This window comes from Ambystoma mexicanum, chromosome 5q, assembly GCF_040938575.1.
Source record: "Ambystoma mexicanum isolate Mex_15411 chromosome 5q, UKY_AmexF1_1, whole genome shotgun sequence".
NCBI classification, from domain to species: Eukaryota; Metazoa; Chordata; class Amphibia; order Caudata; family Ambystomatidae; genus Ambystoma; species Ambystoma mexicanum.
The window spans coordinates 340223775-340245459 of record NC_090933.1 but is presented as its reverse complement, the minus strand read 5'-3'; the positions used below and the strand labels follow the sequence as shown (position 1 = coordinate 340245459).

The window sequence follows — 21685 nt, the reverse complement described above, 5'->3', positions numbered from 1 at the left end:
TATGTTTGGGCAAAAAAGGAAAATGATGGCGCACGTGCGATGAAGCATTCACGCCTTAACCCAGTGATTAGGTACCCAGCAGAAGTGGAGAAAGCATGACCTACATGTTTGAAATCACGATTAGAACGCCTTAATAGGCTCAATGGGAGGGGGGGCGAGCGTACTGCATAGCATCATTGCAAAGCGTGACCCCCTCAACAGCAAATGGTTGGAAGTTTGGGATGCTGGGTGGCCCCATGGAGGCTGTGAACTGCACAGGGCGTGTTTGCAGAGCTCGCACAGGCTGGTGTCATTGATTTGTGCCTGTGAGAGTCTGGAGAGAGCAAAGCAGTGAGGGGCTGGCTGACTCTCTCGCCTTGTCACGGCTGCTGCAGCTTGCCTGCTCCTCCTCCTGCAGCCGTGCTCCTTCCCCCCCCTGCGCCGGGGCTGTGCGGGCTGAGGATCCCCTTACACCCCCGCCCGCGCAGCAGAGCTGTGTGCGGCAGTGATCGGGGGACCCCAGCTCTCGCCGTGACCTGTCCGCCGATGACCGGCGGTATTCCCTTGTTGAGCACCGGCACGGCCGTACCCGCCAGTAGCGCTAATGTCTCCTGCAAGCACACCGCCTCCCCCAGCCGCTGGGAGATGGACGGAGGTAAGCGCCTTGGGCTGACTTTTGCTTCTAATCCAAGCGCATGATTTTAACATTCACTCCTTCACCATTTGAACCGAGCCCGTGTTAGATTCTTCCTTGCTGCGCTTCTCAGCCCTAACCACCTCCTTCCTGCTGCCTACAAAGTGCCCAACCCAACTCGCTGCCTAACTCAGCCTTTCACCACATTTTGCCCATCCCTATTCCTGATACAGTAAGAGTGAGTGTGTGCATGGGAGGTGTGTAGTGACCAAGGAATGTTCATAGTATAATCCAGTAGCCGCGTGTTATCCTCTCCCATATATGCGAACATTTGCTGACAGATGAAGCAGTAAAGGGGTGGGGGAGTTGCAGCTTCCCATTCAATTGCATTAATGTGAAGGATATTTCAGGTGCAAAGTCGAAATAGTGAAGCATATGACCATCTTAGACTACTAAATCTTGTGCCCCCATGAACAGGGAAGTGGTCACCCACTCTCTAGCCACCCAGCAGTTTCCCTGTTAACCCTCCTGGTTGCTTCATTACCATTTGTACTGTCCTGGGATATTTGCGCTGTATGAAAGTGTGGACATGTGATGGGTATATTGCGTGGTGGTTATAAGCATTTTTAACCTGCCAGCCCCCACTGACCGTTTAACAATTGAACACCTTCCATGCATTACACTCCCATTCTGCTTTGCACACCAATTGCATCCCACAGTCCTCCGTTTGACTCATTCAGCCCCTCATGTCGTCCCATTCAGCCCCTGCCCATTGCTTGGTTCACTCTCCCTTTCCCCCTTTCTCCTCTACCTGTTGACCTCCCTTCCATCGCCACATAGTCTCTGCATTGATATGCATTGGTGCCCCTTCATCTCCATAGTTGTAAATTTCTCCCACTCTGCCATACTCGTCCACTGTCCTTCTCTTCTGCGCACAGCCCCCTTTATCTTGCCTGCTCAAAGCCCCATACTGTTACCTTAGTACCCTACAATCTCGCATCTTCTTCAACCTCTACAGGTTCTTTGCAACGTGTAGACTTCCCTTTTTCTGCCCTGCTAGTAGTCGTCCCTACTATTCCCTCACCAGCGTTGTAGCTGGCCGTAACATTCCAAAAAACCTTGTAGTTGGCCATTACCATCCTGTTGTAGCATCATCTCTCCCGGTGTAGCTATTCACTCTTTCTTAGTCCTCATTTGTTCGTTCATTGCAGTCAGCCCTTTCGGCAATAACCTGCACCCGTTATCTTCCCTTAAGTTCACCACAGCGGTACCTTATTCCTCTTAGTGACCCATCTGTTAACCAATGGGTCCTTCTGCCACCACCTCTTTCAGCCTATTCCCCTTGTTAACCCTTCAGTCTTCATTCAGTATCCCTTAGTAGTCCTTTCCATCTCGCCCTTAGTCATCCTTTCAAGTCCCTCTAGACAATCCTATTTACCTTTTATTTGGATCATACCTTTTTAGTCTGTCCATTGCAGGCTCCTAGACACATTACTTTCTACATCATTTTCTTTCCTCTGTACAACTTTCTTAACCTCTACCGTGTACCCTTTGTTCTAGCCAACTACCAAAAAATGTTCTCTTCACCAAGCTCAATTTTCACACTACCTAAAAACTCCCAAGCCTTCTGGCTAATGCTTAATGTAATGTATATGCTGCCTACTGATGATCTGCTATATACCGGCCAGGCTGCCTCAGAGAGTACTAATAGTGAATAGATGAGTCGCAGGCGCTGCTGGCTTTGAGTGTGTTCTGACTTTGAGAGTTTGGGTGGAAGAGCACATTTCCAATTAGTGGTTAACACAGCAACAACTTTATGCCCATTCTATCTTGCATGTGTATGTCCTTTGTAGTTACAATAACGTGGATTGCCCTTTATTTATAGACCAGCATAAAATAAGAATCCGTTCTGGCATTCACCACAGTCACCGAACATGTAAATAGCCCAGGCTTCTATCCACAGACGCATTTAGATACTGGGAAATTGGTCTGAAGTAGGTCAGTTTTTTGCTTCATGACAATACATGTGGGTTTAGAAGTACAACTCCGATCATAGTCCACAGAGCGTGTGAAAAGATCACACGGACATTTAATACGAAACAGTTAAGCTTGTCAGTATAGTGTTACTGTGCCTGTGATTACGACGACAGATATCTCACTGATGAAGGATGAGTTCATCCCAAATGCATTGCTTTTGGTGGATGTATTTCTCTGTCCTATCGGAATAGGCTAACATTGAAGGATTAAACAATATGCTATGAATTCATATTAATTGACTTGTGTTACAAATAGAGGTTGTATTTACCTCGAAGTACTCCTATTATGCATAGGAAGGATGTCCTTGGTTATTTGTTTGGTTGTCAATTTAATGGTCATTACCTGCACTTAAATGAGTTTCCCGCTTTTCAAATATAAGTTAGTATCTACAAACTGGTTTCAGTTTTTGCATGCCTGCAAACACGGGAACACAGATCTACCATAGGTTGTGACGGGATAATGCTCAGCAGCGCATAAGCTCCCACCTTTATTCACTTTTCAGATGTACCCTGCCATGTGGGTTTCTTATTTGTTGTGACTATACTGCCTTCTTTACTAGGGCCAAAAGATACAAAACGTGAAGTACCCTATAAGCTGTTTTACATAGACATGAATTGTGCCAACATTGATTGAAAATAAAAAACATTTATTAATTAATTGCAAATAAAGTTCATCATCAGACAGTGTCTGTCTCTGGAGCATTGCCAGAGTAAAAATTAAATTGACAACAATCTCAATTATTCCTCTCTTACATTCACTCTGCATCCGTAACATTAATACACAATCGCAACAACGAGAAAGCAAGAAAAGTTAATGTGGCAAAATTGCCAGTCCTATTGTGCATTCGGTCTCAGAACCAAGACCCTGTATTTATACTCAACCTAACTTATATATTGTTACTGGGAATACACTTTGGTGTGTATCGAGTCAATGATATTGGGAGTGAAATTAATATCAACAATGGTCTCTTTCACAGGACAAATGCAGATGGAAAATTGATTTTCGTCCTGATGAGGCTGGTCCCACAATTCAGTTGGGGACTACAAGAGTCGAAACTCGAGTCAACAACACCAAACACAGACAATTTTCCATCTGCATTTGTCCTGTGGAGGAGACCATTGTTGATATTAATTTCACTCCCAATATCATTGACTCGATACACACCAAAGTGTATTCCCAGTAACAATATATAAGTTAGGTTGAGTATAAATACAGGGTCTTGGTTCTGAGACCGAATGCACAATAGGACTGGCAATTTTGCTACATTAATTTTTCTTGCTTTCTCGTTGTTGCGATTGTGTATGAATGTTACGGATGCAGAGTGCATGTAAGAGAGGAATGATTGAGATTGTTGTCAATTTAATTTTTACTCCGGCAATGCTCCAGAGACAGACACTGTCTGATGATGAACTTTATTTGCAATTAATGCATGTTTTTTATTTTCAATCAATGTTGGCACGATTCATGTCTAAGTAAAACAGCTTATAGGGTACTTCACATTTTGGATCTTTGGTTTCCTCTTTTGATACCCTAGCCCTATTTTAAGCCTTAGCTTTACCTCCCTGTTTTTGTTGTTTTCTTTAGCAGAGCCAGCAACAAGGCTTACACTGGACTTGCACCAGAGTATAGATCATATAGTTTCTTGAAGTTTTTGCGCAGTTACAAATTCGTCCTCACAGCACCTGGGAAGAGACTGGTGTGGTCATCTTTTTATCCTGGATATGTTGCACCATTGTTTGTGTTGCAGGGATTTGGCTAAGCATTTTTACAAGTACTCGTTCCACGTGATTCCAAAAAGCTCAGACTTGCCTGTCAATTTCTCTTCCTGTTTGCGCTCCTGCACGTTTGAATCTGTATTTGCTCATCCAGTGCACATCTCCCTTTTTTAAGTCATTAACTTGCGAAAAGACCATTGTCTGTAATTGAGTTCATTGGACCAAGCCATCAAATAACTTGAATGCTCAAAATTGTGTCCTTTTGGGATTTACCTTTTTAAAACGCCACACTCTTCTTTTATCCAAAAATCAAATTCTCTGAAGCCATCCAATGTACAATATTGATATCACTCCCTTCATTGGAGAGAAGCCTTGTAAACTAACTTGAATGCTACTGCATTCGGTATGTGGGTCTATTTCTATGAGACTTTTCCTAAAATGTATATGTCCCCGAGGAAAAAAAAAGATCACACTGTGTTTCCAAAGTCCTCTGGTAATACTGCATGCCTACGAACTAGATAATGGCATTTGTCAGGGAACGTGTCTGCAGCATTTATTTACAATCTGCTGCATTTGTCATGCAACATTCATGCGCTGTTGTATTGCAAATAATGTAGCTGTCTCCAAGTCAACCATGTATCACTCTTGGACTGTCCAGACTCGTTTTAACTGGAGGCTCGTCGTGTTGCCTCACAACTGTTACTGGGCACAATCTGCCATTGCCTGCTCGACAGCACACTTGCTGTTGAACTCTGTCCTGATGTGGAAAACTGCATCCTTGCATTGATTTGGCCACATATTTGCCAGTTTGTGCTGCCCGGACAGCTACTGCACGCCCTCCCTTTAGTTAACACTACTTTCAGATCCCTGCTCCTGTGGCCTAATCGTATCCAACTGTGGCTGACTCATGGCCCACATTGCCTCCACATCCACCACACTATTTCGTCGGTTTCAAACCAGGAGTATGTAAGGAAAGTCAAAGAAGGGGACGTTGCATGGCGAGCTGTGGGGCGTGGAAGAATACATCGCCCATGAGGAGGCATGTCGCCTCGGCTGACTAATTACAAATACGTTACTATGAATCCCAACCAATCCCTGGTAAATCATGCACGTGTAGGTGCCTGGCATGGACATGCACCCCAGCGACCTGACCAACCAGAGCAATCTGTGGAAGTTTTGAAAGAGGCATGTCTGCAATAAGGAATCTGAACACTGCTGGGCGTCCCTAACCAAAGTAAGTGGCCCACTACCTCAACTGTGGACTACTAGCCTGGCTGCTCTTAACAGAGTTTAAGAGCTAGAGAAAGAAGGACATGGTGAGTATTAACATGCATAAACCCAACACATACATGCCACCCACTATCTGTAAATGCTGTATACGAGGAATATATAGACTGAGGCACACTGACAACCTAGCTCGCTATAACAGGTGGCAGGCAAGACCGAATAGCGGACAGGGCGCTAATGATTGGACAGGCGAACATGATTTGCGCGAGGAGGAGCAGGAGGAGCAGGAGGAGCCAGGCTCCCAAAACTTTATGATCCATCATGCAGTAACCACGCCTGCCACACGCCCCAATGCCTCATTCCTCCAACCGTTGTCACAAAGTCCTGCTCAGGCTGGGACATATACGGAGCATGTTGTTCTCAGATGATGAGTTGCTATGGATGAGGCCCAGGATGCAGAGAGGAGGATGCAGTGGCAAGGAAGGAGGGCACAGCAGCCAATGAACATATTGGTACAGGAGCATGCAACAGCCACACAATGACACACCTTGACGCCTCATGGGTCACAGCGTGTCCCATACACCAGCTAGAAGCTTCCAACTTCTCCCCCACAATGCAGAGGGCTGTTCCAACTTTGATCATGCCCAGCCTATCGCCACCATGGTTGGGCTGCTGCAGCACCTATTCTGTGCCCTTTATCCAGTTTCCCGACAGACCTCTTCAGTAAGGCCCAGTTGCTCATCCCGCAGCACCTTCCTTCGCACAAAACAAAGAGGACCTTGACTTTGGGATAAGGTAAGAGTCTACTGTTTCATGCTACACACTTCATCCGGGTCAGCTGGAGATGTGTGGGGGTGCATTAAAAACATGTTTTGGGGTCCCGGTGCCTACAGATGTGGAAACATGCCTGAGGCAGCTGTGGGATGCATGTACATGCCATCGCCCTTTTTGCTGATTCAATCAGTATTAAAATCCTAGATGAAGCAATGGAGGTGGAGGGGGAGTAACTGCAGATTATCCCGGGACAGGTTTAATGGCCTCTGCAGTGCAGAAGAAAGAGAGTCGGCCAGCAGGGGAAGATGGAGAATCCGAAACAATAAATGACCACTTGCGAAAAGCTTTCTTTGTCAGCAGAGTGCTAAGAATTAGCACCGTGCTGAATGCTACGAGAACTAGGTCGCCAGCAAAGGCAGCCTGCAACATGCACACTGTAAAGTGCCCATTAATGTCCTGAATTAAATAAGTATGTTGAGACTGCCAGCGTGTCCCCCGGTCCCCCAAGTCTTGAGAAACATTTGAACTGAAAAGTTTCAAATGCTGTGCCTGTACTTTCGTTTCTCTGTTGCGTTGTCACACGTTCCAGGTCACATGGTTATCGTCTACCTCTCCGTCACCCTCCTTCCTCGGGATGGCATTGGCCTATTGCGACATTCATCACAACACGTCAATGCGGAGCACCGTACCTGGTTTGTATTTGCGCACGCGTCCATTCCTATGGATGCAGTGAAACCTATTCTCGAGGACCCCAGATGCTGGCTCGATAATATTTCGGGTCTTGATGTATGCAGTCCGATTATCTGTGCTCTGAGGCAGTGACAGGTCACCTTACTCGGGTCCTCCGTTTGTGCTGTGGGTATCCAGCGATCCCTGTAAAAGGCTGGTCTATTTGTCACCTTGGATCCCATTTGCGCCACTCACATGCATGTTACTTTTCAGAGACCTCTATTTTGAACAATGTGCCCCAATGTCCTGTTCTCCATTCTTCCAACCCAAGCGTTGATCTTTCTCCTGGTTTATTGAAAGTTGCCACTTTCGTGTGGGAGTGGAGGGCTCTAGTCCACCACTAACACCGCTTTCCATGCGCGTGGCGCCATGGGGAGAAGGGTACATTACATTGAGTTGTGACGCTTTGCTTCTGTGCCGTTATGTCGGAGAGAAGGGTGTGAGGGGTTTGCCGGAGTTCACCACGTGCGAATGTCCATGTTATTGTGTGTCCTGCGCAGTTTAAATACCCAGAAGCCAAGTCCGGCTGGCTCTGAACGTGGTTCTCCATGATGCGGGGCAGGCAGCCGTATTGGTAATATCCTGGAATTGTGCTTGCAGTTAAGGAATCTCGGTTCTCAAAGCAATGCTCCCAGGCCTTTGGTGGTATAAAGGGCACAGGGATGCTGTTATGTGCACACACTGCTGGGGGGGTTTCCTGGAACTTTACCATTACACTGTTTACAGAGAGTTGGTCCCTGGGAATCGGGACTGGCCCTCCACCCAAAGCCCCATAGTGTTGACCTAGCTCGGGATCCAGGAGGATGTGGGCTGGCTGATGCCAGGGCTCAGACATGTTGCTTTTGAAAGAGCCAGTGGTGCAGAATATAACATTGGCATACGTTTGAGCAGGGGAGGGACTTTAATATCTGTTGTGATATTGGCTCTAGGTCGTTCCAGATGTCCCTGTGATGACATGTTAAGCTTTTGATAATATTGGCGGGGTTTACCTGGGCCTGTATATGTATAGATCCTTGGGTGTAACCTCCTGCAGGTCCTGTTGCTGGGTGGGTGGGTGGGCGGGCTGGCCGACCTTCTATGCATACAATAGTGCTTCCACTAGGACGAGTATTTGCGGGGGCCAATGGAGTGGGCTGGTGCAGCATCCATGTGGAATGTTTGCCATTTCCCCCTTTTATAGTACAGTGGCGCGTGATTTGCGTCTGGTTTCAGGTGGGGTCGTTTTTTTGTGTGCCTAGCCCAGAGCTCCTAAGGTTGAGCATTATCCCTGCAGTGTATGCTATCCACCGGAAGTCGTATTTACTGCAGGCCCCCAGTGTGCCTGCATACTTGCGGTTAAATCCGCATTAGTGTGCTGCTTCTGATATACAGTGTAACCCTGCTACAGCGACCAAACGCCATACTGTGGGTCTCGGAATATCCAAACGTGGCTAATTCCCGACTCGGCCTTCAGGTGAGGGTGCAGTCTTAATGCTTCATGTTGCCGTGCGAGACTACTAGGCAAATGAAGGTTTTGCTCTTCTAATACCGAATGCACTCTTCTAAAGGGCCAAAACAATATGGGAAATAAGTAACACGTTAATTGAAAAAACAGTCATTTTAAAGTTGGTTTAGTAATCTTTACACCTGCACGTTTTGAGGGTTTTAATAAACACACCTGGCAAAGAAAATGTGGATGGCTTAAACCATTAACAAGTTCACAATGTCCAATAAAATATGAATAGTTTAAACTATAGCCCCCCGATGAGAATTTGAGGTATGAGGATTTTTTAGAGAGTTAATACGGGAGTCAATTCCCGACAGGCGTATTTTTAGGCAAATAAACGCATTTTAAATTAAAAATAATGGCCATTAGTCAAACATTAGTTATAGTTAGCAATTCCCATACATTAAACGAAACATTTGTATCATATAGGGCCATCTTCGTATCGGGCATCGGAGGCCCTCTTGCTGCTGCACCTGCCTCTCAGTCTAGGTACATCACCTGAGCAGTGCAAGTGGCATAACGGGTCATACGCCTGTGTACCTCATACGCTTTATTCTTAATTGGGAGTTTGGGCCTGATTTTATGGAATAGAATAGGCAGGTGTGCTTCACATTTCTAGTTCTGTTTTAAACAGACATTGTGTGCCAACAACATAGCTGTGGACCCCCTTTGCCACAGAATATTATTTGTGTCCCTTGTTGGTGGAAACCCATACATGAGTGTGATGAGGCTTGCACTGAGCCTCCCCACACTATTCTTCATGTGTTTTGTGTCAAAGTGACAGGAGTGCCTGCTGAGAGATTGGGAGCAGTATCAGAACTTCGCTGCCCACGCCTTCTTGAAGGATATCTCAGGCCTCGAGGGCAGCATTTTGAATGTGGCTGCTGCCAGTCGAAGGGCTGAGCAGGCATCATGTGTAGCATGCCTGTAAGGGCCACGATCGGGGAGGTGGTAGTGGTTTGGGGGTTGGGGAGCAAGAGCCAAGAGAGGGAGACATACACATGGCTTTACGATTGTCTCCCAAGAGGGTAGGTTGGAAAAGTGGGGTGCTTGGGACCCCAGAGGTTTTTATTTTTTAAATTGAGTGTGGTTCTTGACAGTGGGCATGCAGAGCTTGTAAGAAGAACATGGGGTAGCGCCTGTGTCAAAGCCTGTGTCTTGGCTCTGGCAATGGGTATTGGTTCTTGGAGTAATATTTTGGTGACCAGGAGTGCATGCACGATCTACTGGGTTAATGGTGGGACAATACCTGTGTTACTAGCTCTCCAGAGATTCTTTTATTTTTTTATTTGAAAGAAAACAAGAAAATAAATCCACGTCTTAAATTTAGTAATGTAGTGGCTGGATAAAAGCAGTTTTGCCCTGCACCTTGTGCAAGTGTGTGCAGCCTCGCAGCAGGCAACTAATCTAGCCTTAACCTGCACATGTTTTAAGATGACGCCGACGGCCTGCAGGAGTATAATATGCCTGGCACAGGGTTCTTTCCGCTGTGCTTAACGCAAAAGCCCCCCAGTGTTTTTCTGCAGCTGGCCGCTGCAGCAACCCCTTGTCATGTTCGAAGTTGAATGGCCCACTCAAATGTGGTGGCCTTGCTTGGAGATGTGTATGCTTTCTGACTTTTCATCTGTCACGAAGGCCTTTAAACGTTTCTTTTCTGCTGATTGTTGCTGCCACTCAGGTTTTTTTCCTTTTTTATTTGAGGAGTCCGTTGATTTTAGGTTTGCTGTTCAGTGCCTAGAGGCAGTTATGTTTGCTCTGCTTTTCGACTCTGCACAGCGCCAACACAAATCTTAATCAACTTAGTCAAGGTGCTTGAACTTCTAGTACAAGATTGCATCTGTTCTCTGTATGTATGGGATTAGCTGGGAAGCAACATAGATCTGCACATCTGGGATGCACCCAGGGGTTTACAGGTGGGGTAGCAGAGGACCTGGGATGGGTAGAGGAAGCAGGGAAGGGTGGGATTCCGGAGTGGGAGAAGTAGGGCTCAATGGCTCTGCCAGAAATTGGAGAGATGCTGTTTGACGGGTAGAGTGCAGGATGAAGAAAGGAGGGCAGTTTTATCTTTATTGGTAACTTGTTTCTGTGCTTACAACAAAATGGCCTGCTCCCTGCTTTTCCACTCTTCTGCAGTTCTGTCTCCATTCTGGCAATGCCATGTCTTCTGGTGGTGCTCTGGCCTCCTCTGAGTGGTTCTTTGTGTGTGACTGCTTTGTAAGTGATGCAGACTGCTTGAACATGCTGCTTAAATGAGTAGCCAAGGTAGCCCCTTGAGAAAGGGGGTGATGTGGTAGAATTGTCTTACTCCTTTGAGTCTGCTTTCAGTGGGACCAAGATGTCATCAGGCACTACTGTGAATAGAATGTTGCCGCCATGCAGATGGGAAAATAATTGGGCCTTGGACAACTGCTCTTAAAACTAGGGGCATAGGTGAAAGGCTTGTGGAGGAGCACAACCTGGTACCATGGTCCTGGGACTCTTTGGCTTTGGGTGTTTTTGAATGAGTGGTCACAGTCGATAGTACAGCCAAGAGATTTTGCACTGGATGGGAGTTGAGGGGTGAATCCATCAAGCTTCATGTCTGTCAGCCAATTCTGCCTTTGACATGCTTAATGGGGTTTCCTGAGGGAGCTTTGTCTGCCTTTTTTCGGGTTTAGCTCCAGGTAGCTGTTTGATATCCAGATTTGCATGAAGGGACCAACAGTTCTTGAATCAATGGATGTTCATGTGATTTTAGGTAAAGCCCCATGTCTTCTGTGTGTTGGTTTATCTTGATGTCGGTGTTGGCGAGGAGTACCTCCCAGAGGTTCTGTAAAATGGCGGGAGACAGAAGAGAGCCTTGTGGAATTCCACAGGTTACAGGGTGTTGCTGAGAACCTTTTGGGCCAATCTGGATGGGTTGGGCTCTGTTGGAGGGGCAGACGTTAAACCCCTACAGGACTGTTCCATCAAAGCCTGTGCTCTTGGTGAGGATGTTGAGAGGAGCGTCATGATTGACGGTATCGAATTCAGCAATGAGGTTGAGAAAACTGGGGTCTCCTTTGTCCAGGATGCATAGAGCTTCATCAATAACTTGGACGGTGGCGCTCCCCTGTGCTGAAACTGGATTGGTAGTCATGTAGGAGATTGTGCTGATTCATCCTTTTGTACAACTGAATGACAACCATCTTCTGAATCACTTTGGCGAGGAAAAGTTAATACGTGATGGGGCTATAGTTGGCCAGGTAGAGTGTGGGTTTTTTCAGCAGGGGAGAATCTGGCCCGTTTTTATGTGCACCTGGGAAGGTGCCTTGTGTGAGGGATGCATCGATCTTGAGAAGTGGTGAGTTTTTCACTTGTGATGACCTCTTCAAAGGAGGAGAGGGTGTTGACTTTGTAGGAAGGGTGTTTGAGGGGTGCACAAGAGTGTAAGACCAGTATTTTTGGAGTGGCCGTCCTGCTGTATGCCAGATTGGCAGGAGCAACGTTCTGTACACTGGTGAGTTTTTGAAACACTGAATGATCACCTACAGCAAGGCCACCTCAATGACTAACATTAGTTGGTATCACCCGAAAATATCGCGGCTGACCATGCCGAATTTCAAAATGTACATTTCAACACATTTACATATGGTGGGTGGATTAAGATAATACATATTGTCAGGGCGAGTATGGGGAGGTGCAAGGGGGCTTCCCCCTACATATAAGTGCATTGAAATGTGCGAGGAAAAAAGAATTGGGTATTTTTAGCCACAGGATTTTCTTTTCGAAAATATCACATATATCCCATTAGTTTACCAACTTTCTTGATAGAAAAAAGCATGTTTTGCTGACTCTGTACATTTACAGATATCAAAAATGGTATTGAATATGCTTTTGATACAAAATATTTTTGTATAGATGTACTCAGTTCTTTGACAACTATAATGTTTAAAGTAATGTTTTGATTTTGCCAGACATCACAAATGTAATAAAACAAACGCATGTCATTGCTTAACATAAATGCTTTCTTTGAGTAGTTTTCCACATTCCTAATATGTGATCTGTGATCCATGTCCAATTTTTATGGGACTCAGAATATTCAAATGCTCTAAGGCTGAGGCTCTGTGACCCTGCTTTATTTAATAACACTATATTGCCTCGCTTGTCACCTAGTTTTATTTTTCATTTTTGATGTTGACTTCTGTTGGATCGGAACTCCTTTTTGGTACTTTTTATTTTTTTCCAATTCGTGTGTTCCTGCTTCAAAAAAAGCGGCATCAGTACAGTTTCCTTCTTTTTAACAATGGGAACAAATTGGATTCGATCTTCAAATCTTTTGGACATGATAAATCCTATTTTAATCCAAACTCTTCAAGTACTAAGTACTTTATCACAAATGTCAATACTTTCTTCTAAAGACAACAGAAGTTGAGTGTTTTAAGGTCACTCGTTGTAAAAGACGAGATCGCTCGTTCTGATGCTCACGTTTGAGGTATTGTAACTTTGTTTTTGCAGCATTTTCTCAATTTCAGCTCCCTTAAGATTTTGAATAAATCTGTGTAGTTTCCTGTCTTGTTGCCTGTCTTTGATGGGGCAGATGACGTTTTCGTAGCACCAATTTTGCAATCAGAAAGATGCATTACTGCATTCACTATTTCATGTTTAGTCTGTCCTCTAATTGTCTGCTTTTTGAGCCGTGTCCTTAACATGGTTTGAAATGTACTAGTGAATGGCTCTATGTAACAGATTTATACATGAGTTCTATCAGCCGATACTTTGCATGGATTCAACGAATGTAAAAGTGTTGAATGAGATCAGATACTGTACAGCCATAGATGTACAATTTGTTGTTAAACATGCCAATATTTTACAAGATCAGGATGAAGTTAAACAACTAATTTCTCGCCTTAATTGCGTTTTTGATACATTTCTCATTTTTTCTTTTTCTTGTAGTTCAATATGTGTGCTCTTTGGAATGTCAAACCGTTCACAAAGTGCTTTTAGTGTTAAACTTGTCAATGCAATATTGGTACGCTATATCACATATACAAATGTGACTCTTAACATTCATGCAAAAGTATGACGATGAAGCGCGGTAGCACGAAACGTGTGCATGTATAGGCACCTATTTTTCTTCAAGGAATGTGTTCAGCAAAGGCACGTGTTTAGTTTGTTGAAAGACATTTGTAACATGAAGGCATTTGTGGTGGTTGGGCAAAATAAAAATATAACTTTAACTTGGCAGTTTTTATTTTTGCAAGAAGTGAGGATATATATATTTTGAAAAATATTTTGTACTGAAGCATATTCAATACATACCTTTTCTCGAGGGAGCACAGATCATTAGGATCTAGATAGTTTAGTTTGATTTCTATTATATAAGAATACAGGGCATTGTGTTGGATTCATACATATTGGATTTTATTTTTACTTTCGATGTCTTTGCTTTTTCTTCTTTCTGATGTTTTAGTATTTCGGCTTCAAGGCACGGTTATTATATAATGTTATGAGTCTTTTTTGAATGAGTGACACTTTTGGCTATTTGTCCTCTCCTTTGGGGGATGTTTATGCTGCAAGTTATGTACTACATGCTGTGTATGTATTTAGTATTTTTCTATTCACTTGCAAATGAAATACGAAATTGATCTTAATGATCAAAAATATGCACAATGAAAAAGGTATTCGTGATAGGGAACAATGTATTGTAGGTTTATTTGTTTGATCTATTTATGTAAATTGAAGTGTACCATGGGAACTCTGAAGGTAAGCATCGGTCTAATATGTGCCGTGGTAGGCCTGGGGTGAAGAACTGGATCACTCTGGGGAAGAGATGTCTAGCGGTCTATCCACACTATGGCAACGGGTGACAACGTAAGAGTGGATGGAGCAGCCGTCCTGGGCTGCGGGAGGCACCCGAGAGTGCCAAACCATAGAACTCTGTGTCGACGCTTGCTATGTGAATACGGTCACCCAGTGGCATCCGTGCTGGGAACTTGGGACTGTTGCCCATGAACTCAAATTTTTTAACTTTAATGCACAATGTCTTTTAAATTAAAACCTTCAAAAACAAGGCTAAGTCATGGTAAACAATGCAGTGATTAACACTATTATTTGGGGGCCCAGGGGAGTGCACATGATCAGCATTGAATAAATGCAGCTACTATTATTTGTATATGTGCTCGTTAAGTCTTTGATATGATAGCCATGTAATTGTTCTATATGTTGAAATGTTTGTTTTGTGCAGGGGACTCGTTAAAGCACCAGTAGGATTACACAGACCTGCTGTATTTTTGCACTCGTTTTCATTTTTTCTATTTCTTCCCCATATTTTAATTTTTTATTTCCCTTTATGCCAAAGCAACTCAACTTCATGCCTGCTGTCGGGCTAAATTGTCAGAAAATGAGATTCAATGCAATTAAATAATTCTAAGCGTTTCCAGGCAAACAGAGAAAATAGTCCTGCTGTGTAAGGATACAAGTTCTTTTTTTCCCGATATTTAATCTTTAAAATACTCAAGTCTGAGTACGGAGAGGTTAGTCTATACTCGGGAGGACCTACTTCATTTAAACAGATTTGGTGTCAAGCAATGCTGGAAATGGACTAAATGTACTTTGGAAAAACCTCACCTCATTGTGAGGAGTGCCGGTTGGGTGGGAAGGAGACAGCGGCGACAAGGGGTGAGGCCCTATGCCAGGTCACTCGACGCAGTATCTCTTTGTGGGACCCAAGCCTGGCTATTTGTATAAAAGCAAAGGGCATTTTGGGAACATAAGAATGCCCACAATTTTAATGTTCAAACATGTCTGTGATAGTGATGCAGCAAGAAACCCTTTTGTGCGAGTAATGCAAGTTGGACGTTGCTATTTTCAGGGGTCACAATACTCACCCTAACAAAAAAAGATTCAGTGAATTGCAAGACATATATACCAATTTGGACCGTTTTTAACAGGATTTGAGGCTGTGGCTGTTTCTGCATTCAGTCTTGCATGCCGAATCTTCTGAAGTGCCGGCTACTTGTGCATGAGAGCTCAGCTTGGGAAAAGATCTGGGAGTTTCCTGGGCTAGCCCGTGGGCCTGCAGATGGAGCAGATCTCTGGTGGTGCTCTGGCAAGACCCACTTTGCCAGAGCTCTGTTCATTCTTGTCCTGTCCCATTTCTTACCCTGATGTCAAAAATCCCAAATTGTTTTCATCGTCCGAAGCCCATCTGCCTATGCATGTGCTTCTCCCTCAGTGTTACCTTCGTGCCACAGTGCTACGGGAGAATTGGCGATACTGGTGTCCGCAAAGTGTCATTGGCAGATGGCAGCACATTGTATTCGGGATTCAGGGCCACCAAACTGTCCTTTCTTCAGATTGAAAGTCAAAATTACTTGCTAGTGCCCCGGTTTACTTACCATTAACCGCCATTAGTTCAAATCTTCCTCGCCCCAGCTGTCACCAGTGAGAGCCGCTGGCCCTAGTCAAACCCTTTTTTTTCAGCATACACAAGTTTGTTTACTCTGTGCGTCCGATGCCCCACCCCATAACCTCCAGTCACCTCCGAAGCACTACCTGAACATGTCAAGCCGACTCCTTGGTTCAATCGGGTACGTCAGGGTGGCGGGCGACTGGGACAAGGAAGACCTGGACTTGGAGTAATTGGAGTTGGAGTAATGAAAAATACTGTTAAGTAATCAGAGGATTAATTATCTCCTCATCCCGTCTTCCACGTCTCAGCCGTCAGCAGTGAGGATGTAACAAGCACATGACTGAACTACCAATCACAGTTATGGACTGAAAAACAAGCTTTATTAACATCCTATGGCAATACAGCACCTCAGGCATCAGTACATTACAAGATGGCTGCACAAAAAGAACCTTCAGAAAATTCTCTGAGAGACAACTTGTATTGATGGAAAAGGTAGAAGGGGAGACTGAAGTAGCTGCCCTGCAGATCTCCCTAAGGGACACCCACTTCAGTTCTGCCCAGGAGGCAGCAACTCCCAGAGTGGACCTGCCTTACAGGATTTGGGACAATGGAGCACCCTGATGTTTTATAAGCTATCGAAAAACTATTGCAAATCCACCCGCTAATGTTTGCCGCCAACGGCTTTGTCCATATATTCCCTGGACAAAAATATACCAACAGAGAGTCACAGGCCCGCAGCCCCGCCAACCTTTCCAAATAAATTCACACTGCCCTACCTTCATCCAGTAGGTGTTGCATAGACCTCCTCTTCTTCAAACACGGTAGTAAAAACCAACTGCTCAGTGGTATGAGAAATGGAATCTACCTTGGTCGGAAACCGACTAACCCGCCAGGCTTAAAGCCAGGTAAGGAGCATGACATGACAGAGCCCTTAATTCACCCAACTTTCGAGCAGAGGGTACAGGGATACCACCTTCAAGGTGAGCATTTTGAGGGATACCTCTACCAGAGGCACGAGTGGGGCCTTCACCAATGCCCCCCAACGCTGTCGGAAGATGAAGCAAGACCTGACCGCCAGGGAGGCCACTCTATCAGTAAGGGCTGAAATAACCTTGAAGCATATTGCTTCACAGCAGAAATGCTCCTCCACCTGCACCCCCATAGTTCCCTAAGCATCCTGATCGCCGCTAGTTGTGATGCACGTAATGAGGAAATGGCCAATCCAAAGGAAAAACCTTCCCGCAGAAAATCCAGAATCTTTAGACGGTCACAGGACAAACGAGTGAGGAGCCCCCAGGCACACCATTTCAAGAAAGATGCCCAGTGCCTATAATAAACTTTGAGGGGAGTGATCTTGCAGGCCCCATGTAGAATCCCGACAATTTAAGGAGATATTACCATAGCCCTGCTTGTTCATTCTCCAAGCTGAGAGACTTAGATTAAATCAGTCTCTGGGGCAAGACCAATGACCGCGCATCCCAACCCCAGGCATTCCGATCCCTGTTGCAAAACCGGGCTAGCTGGGTGCTGGGGCATGATGCCATCATGTCTATTCACGGACCACTCCACCGGGCCCAAATCTGGAGATACCAGTGTGATTCCAACATGTACTTCTGGGACGATGACAAGGATCTGCTTCGAGCATCTGCTTGAACATTGTGCAAACCTGGTATGTAGGGCGCTGTCGAGGAGCCGAGGTGATCCTCTGTCCAGGAGCAAATCGACTGAGTCAGATGCACCAGAGATGGGCACTTAGTCCCTCCTCCCCTAGGGCCAATTGATGTAGCATTTGATTACCACACTGTCTGACTGCCCATGTATGCTCTGGTGAAGCAGCCCCTCCAGTCCTCGGCTGATGGCCGCAGGCTCCCGCCAATTTGACAAGTTGGATGCCTCGATACCAACCCTAAAAGGTCTCTTGAGGCAGTCACTCCACAACCTCAAAGGCCATCATCGGTAGATATCATGATTGGCGCAGGACAGGTGACACATTACCTCGTAACCATCAGCTCCTTCAGCTACTATTGGGGAAACTGGACCACCTCAATGTCATCCGAATACGAGCCTCATAGATCCCTTCTTGTGGATTCCTATGATGTAACAGATGGCATACCAACGGTTTGCGATGCAGAGAGGGTCAATGGAACTGTTGATACACATGCCTCAAACCTTGCCTTGACTTGCAGCCTCTGACCAGCTGTGGGAGCTTGGCTAGTTAAAAGAGCTGCTAGTCGACTCCTCATTTTCAGTGCCCCCCTCTGAGGAAGGAACACTCACCTTGGCAGCGTCACCCCTATGAACTCCACTCACTTGGGATGGGGTCAGCTGTGACTTCTGATGGTTTATCCACCATCCAGGTGCTTCCAGGAGGGAGCACATGATCTTGACATCCTCCCTTGTCTGGGCTGCATATGGGTAATATATTAACCAGTTGTCTATGTACCAATGGACTGCAAGTCCCTTCGTGTGCAAGAGACCCACCGGTGCTGCCAACACATTTAAAAATGCCTTCGGAGCTGTCTTCAGGCTGAACAATAGTAAACTGGAAACAACTGGCCTTGACTTGGAATCGCAGAAACTGCTGGCGCCCCCTGAAAATAGGAATGTGAAAGTATGCATCCTTAAATCTTTGGTGGCTATAAACTCCCCTGAGTGCAGGATATTAAAGAGTCTATTGACGTCATCAAAATGATTGTATTTTGAACACAGCAATTAAGGTAATCTAGATCCAGGACAGGGTGAAAGTCTCTGGATGGTTTTGGCACAAGAAAGAAGATGGATTAAAACCCCTTGTTCCATTCGTCCTTCGGGATTCTTATCACTGCTCCTTTTCTTTACCAAATCTTCCACACCCATAAGTAAAGCCACTCGCTTGGCTGGGAGTTGAGGGGTTGAAGTTTACCTTTGTCTTGGTGATGGTGGTTTCTTGCAGAAGTTGATCTTGCAGCTCCCACCTCTCCCTCTCCCGGAAGATGTCCAGGGCCCCTTCCTCCTCTCGAATGTCCAGGTTCTGGCACACATACTCCATTATTTTTGCCATCATGTCCATTCAGATATATTTTCTGTTGTACTTGTAATCCTTCTTCAGGAACTTGCCTCTTAGGGGGAGGATCTCTTTCCCCTAAGAAGCAAGTTCCTGGAGAAAAATTAGAAGTACCATAGTTGAGTCTGCATTGGCTAAACATTTCCCCAGTCTTCAAGGGGGGGGGGGCTCTATCATTGAGTGACTCCTATCCCAAGGTTTGGCGGAAGCTGGGGCAGGCACATATTGGGAGCAATGTCTCTGCTTGTGTTTTCTATGCCGGTTTGGGGATCGTCTAGAGCGATCCCTCTCGGATGTAGCAGGAATTTTGGTCAACTCTCCTTTCAAGAGTCACAAGAATATGTCGCCTTACTCCCTCAATGGTCATCTGGCGCCCATAGAGGCTGATTGTCTCCCCCATTGCCCTTCTCCCCCCCCACCCCTCCTCTTGCTGGAGTGCAGGTATTTCCAGGTCTGTCTGTGGATAGATAAAAAGAACTGGAAGCGTGTCGGAGGAGACAGGAGGTTATAGGGCTCCACCCCAGAAGGGGTGGGGAATGGGATGCATGCAGCAAACCAACTCTTTGCCGGGAAAACCTTTTTTTGACTAGGGCTAGCTGCCCCCACTGGTGACTGGGACTAGGAGGTAATGGTTTATTTAACAGACAAAGAGTATATTTGCAGTTTCTACATCGTGGACGTGTTTGCTCCACGGCGGATTCTTGCGTCCCAGTCACCTGTGGCTTAGAGAGTTTCTGGTTTGCAAAGTATAACGTGCAGTAGTGCTAAAATTCGTATTACTTATGTGGTGGGAAATTAGCTTCAAGTACTAAAGCACAAGTGTTCCCTAGGTGCTTTATCTTGCGTTTGCTCCACTTCCACTGCACGCCATCGCAGGTCTCGAGAGGGTTCATGCTCCTGAGGGACGTCTGCTGACGTACGTCTTGTCATGGTAGTCAGGTAGGCCCCTGTGGAGATTTTCCTCTTAGCTGACTGCAGATTCGTTCTTGAATGGCAGACATCTTTCGAATTGTGTGCGGGTCCATCAGCTCCTGGTGGATTTATACGCCTCACTTTACACCACCCATGGATTAATAAATGGGGACTCAAACACTTGCTTCGTCACCCAGAGAGGCCGTGTATTTTGGGCTTCCTGGGTTAGGCTCGAGCAGGCTTCCTGGGTTGAGCTTTGTGTGTGTTGACGCTTTCCAACTATCCCCACATGGATGGTAATCTCTGTATGAACAGAGGTGTAGGTCGAGCAGGTTCTTTGTTTTTTGTGTTTATGTTTACATTAACATAATATATTTATGAAGATGCTCGTTTCTCTGTCAATTACAGTGGCATGTTTGGTGCCAGAGTGCATTTAAGAAATGCACGTCATATTCTTTGTGCTACCTTTTCTCTGCTGTTATGGGAAATGCAGGTGTGTAAATCGCCATAGCTCATTCAAGAAAGGTTGCTTGCAAAAGTAGGGTGGGGGTGCTGCTTCAAACAAGGATTCACACTTTAGTGTCCTCTGATTTCCTAACATCCACAAGGATAATTGGTATGTTCTGTCTGTCCCAATGAGACTGTTCCTGATCCAGGGGCAGAGGCGTAGACGGGGAAGGTCCTGAGCGGCAAGATCCACTCGAAATCTATAAATCTATAAATGTATAAATCTATAAATGTACAGATGTTAATGTCACTGCAGTGGGCCCAACCACAATACCTTCAGGCCCCACTTGTTAGACAGTCCTGGCTACGCATCTGATCAGGAGGTTCAGGGGGAGTATTGTTTTGACAATTCTTTGCTTTTTGCGTTATGAATATTTATTTGGTGTATTGCTTAAACAGTGCTCGAAATTAAGATTGGGTAAGCAGGAGCCAAACGCAGCTCCTGGTTATCCAGCATTGACCAGTGACCAGGAGCTACCACTGGGGAACAAGGAGCTAGTGCATGCATAGCGTTCTCCAAGTGTAACTTCCACATACATGCAAACTTATCACGTTATCCATTATTTATGACCCTGTATGATTTAAATGGTCTGTCACGTTACCCAGGTTCTTCTAGGCTACAAGCAGGGGCTAAATGGCTCCCAGCTCCCCTTCAATTTCGAACCCTGCTTAAAGGACGTTGTTGTATTTCTTTACTTTTATGTAGCTTTTGGCTCTACTGAAGATTCTATTGAAGGTCATCTGCCCTTCATTAGCCCACTCTCACTAGGTATGTCGGGTTTAATCAGAATGGACATTTAAGGGGTTTTGGAGACCACTGTATGGAGCTCTTTCAGGAGCTCGAGGTGCCAGAGGATCTCTTGATCACCAATCCTCTGAAAGTGAGATAAATTATTAGAAGGAGAGATTGGATTTCTACTAGAGAAAAGGTTGTTAACTCTACTCCCATTTAAGTTTTAGCCATAAAAGGTTTGGTACTATGCAAAGCTATTTGGAGAAATTCCCTGAGCGCGGTTTTAGAAATAAATGAACGCCTTTTAGATGCAATGTTTTGCCACCAAGGGACATTTCATGCATAAGAAAGCAACTTCCAGTGGAACTGTCTTTTGGTAGATTGTGTAAAGTTTTAATGAAAAGGAAAATGTACATCATTTGCTTATATCTTTCCCTACATTGCTCCCTTGGAGCGTGATGTGATTTAAGAACTTTGTTCCCATTTTGTCTTATGTGGAATCAGATATTCTTTGGCAGATTGTTAGACGGGAATTCG

At 45.3% G+C, this 21685-nt stretch overlaps 1 protein-coding gene across 3 annotated transcripts in view; it reads left to right on the top strand.

The window, feature by feature from the left end:
* Positions 1–202: 202 nt before the first annotated feature.
* Positions 203–21685, top strand: part of LDLRAD4 (low density lipoprotein receptor class A domain containing 4) — a 411417-nt gene continuing 389934 nt past the window's right edge. Inside the window, exon 1 of one of the 3 annotated variants that reach the window (XM_069620819.1) lies at positions 203–634. In XM_069620819.1, coding sequence (XP_069476920.1) covers positions 526–634 — 109 coding nt within the window. In that variant the 5' untranslated portion in view covers positions 203–525. The remainder of the gene's footprint in view (positions 635–21685) is intronic. The other 2 variants (XM_069620816.1, XM_069620817.1) reach the window with 2 other exon arrangements.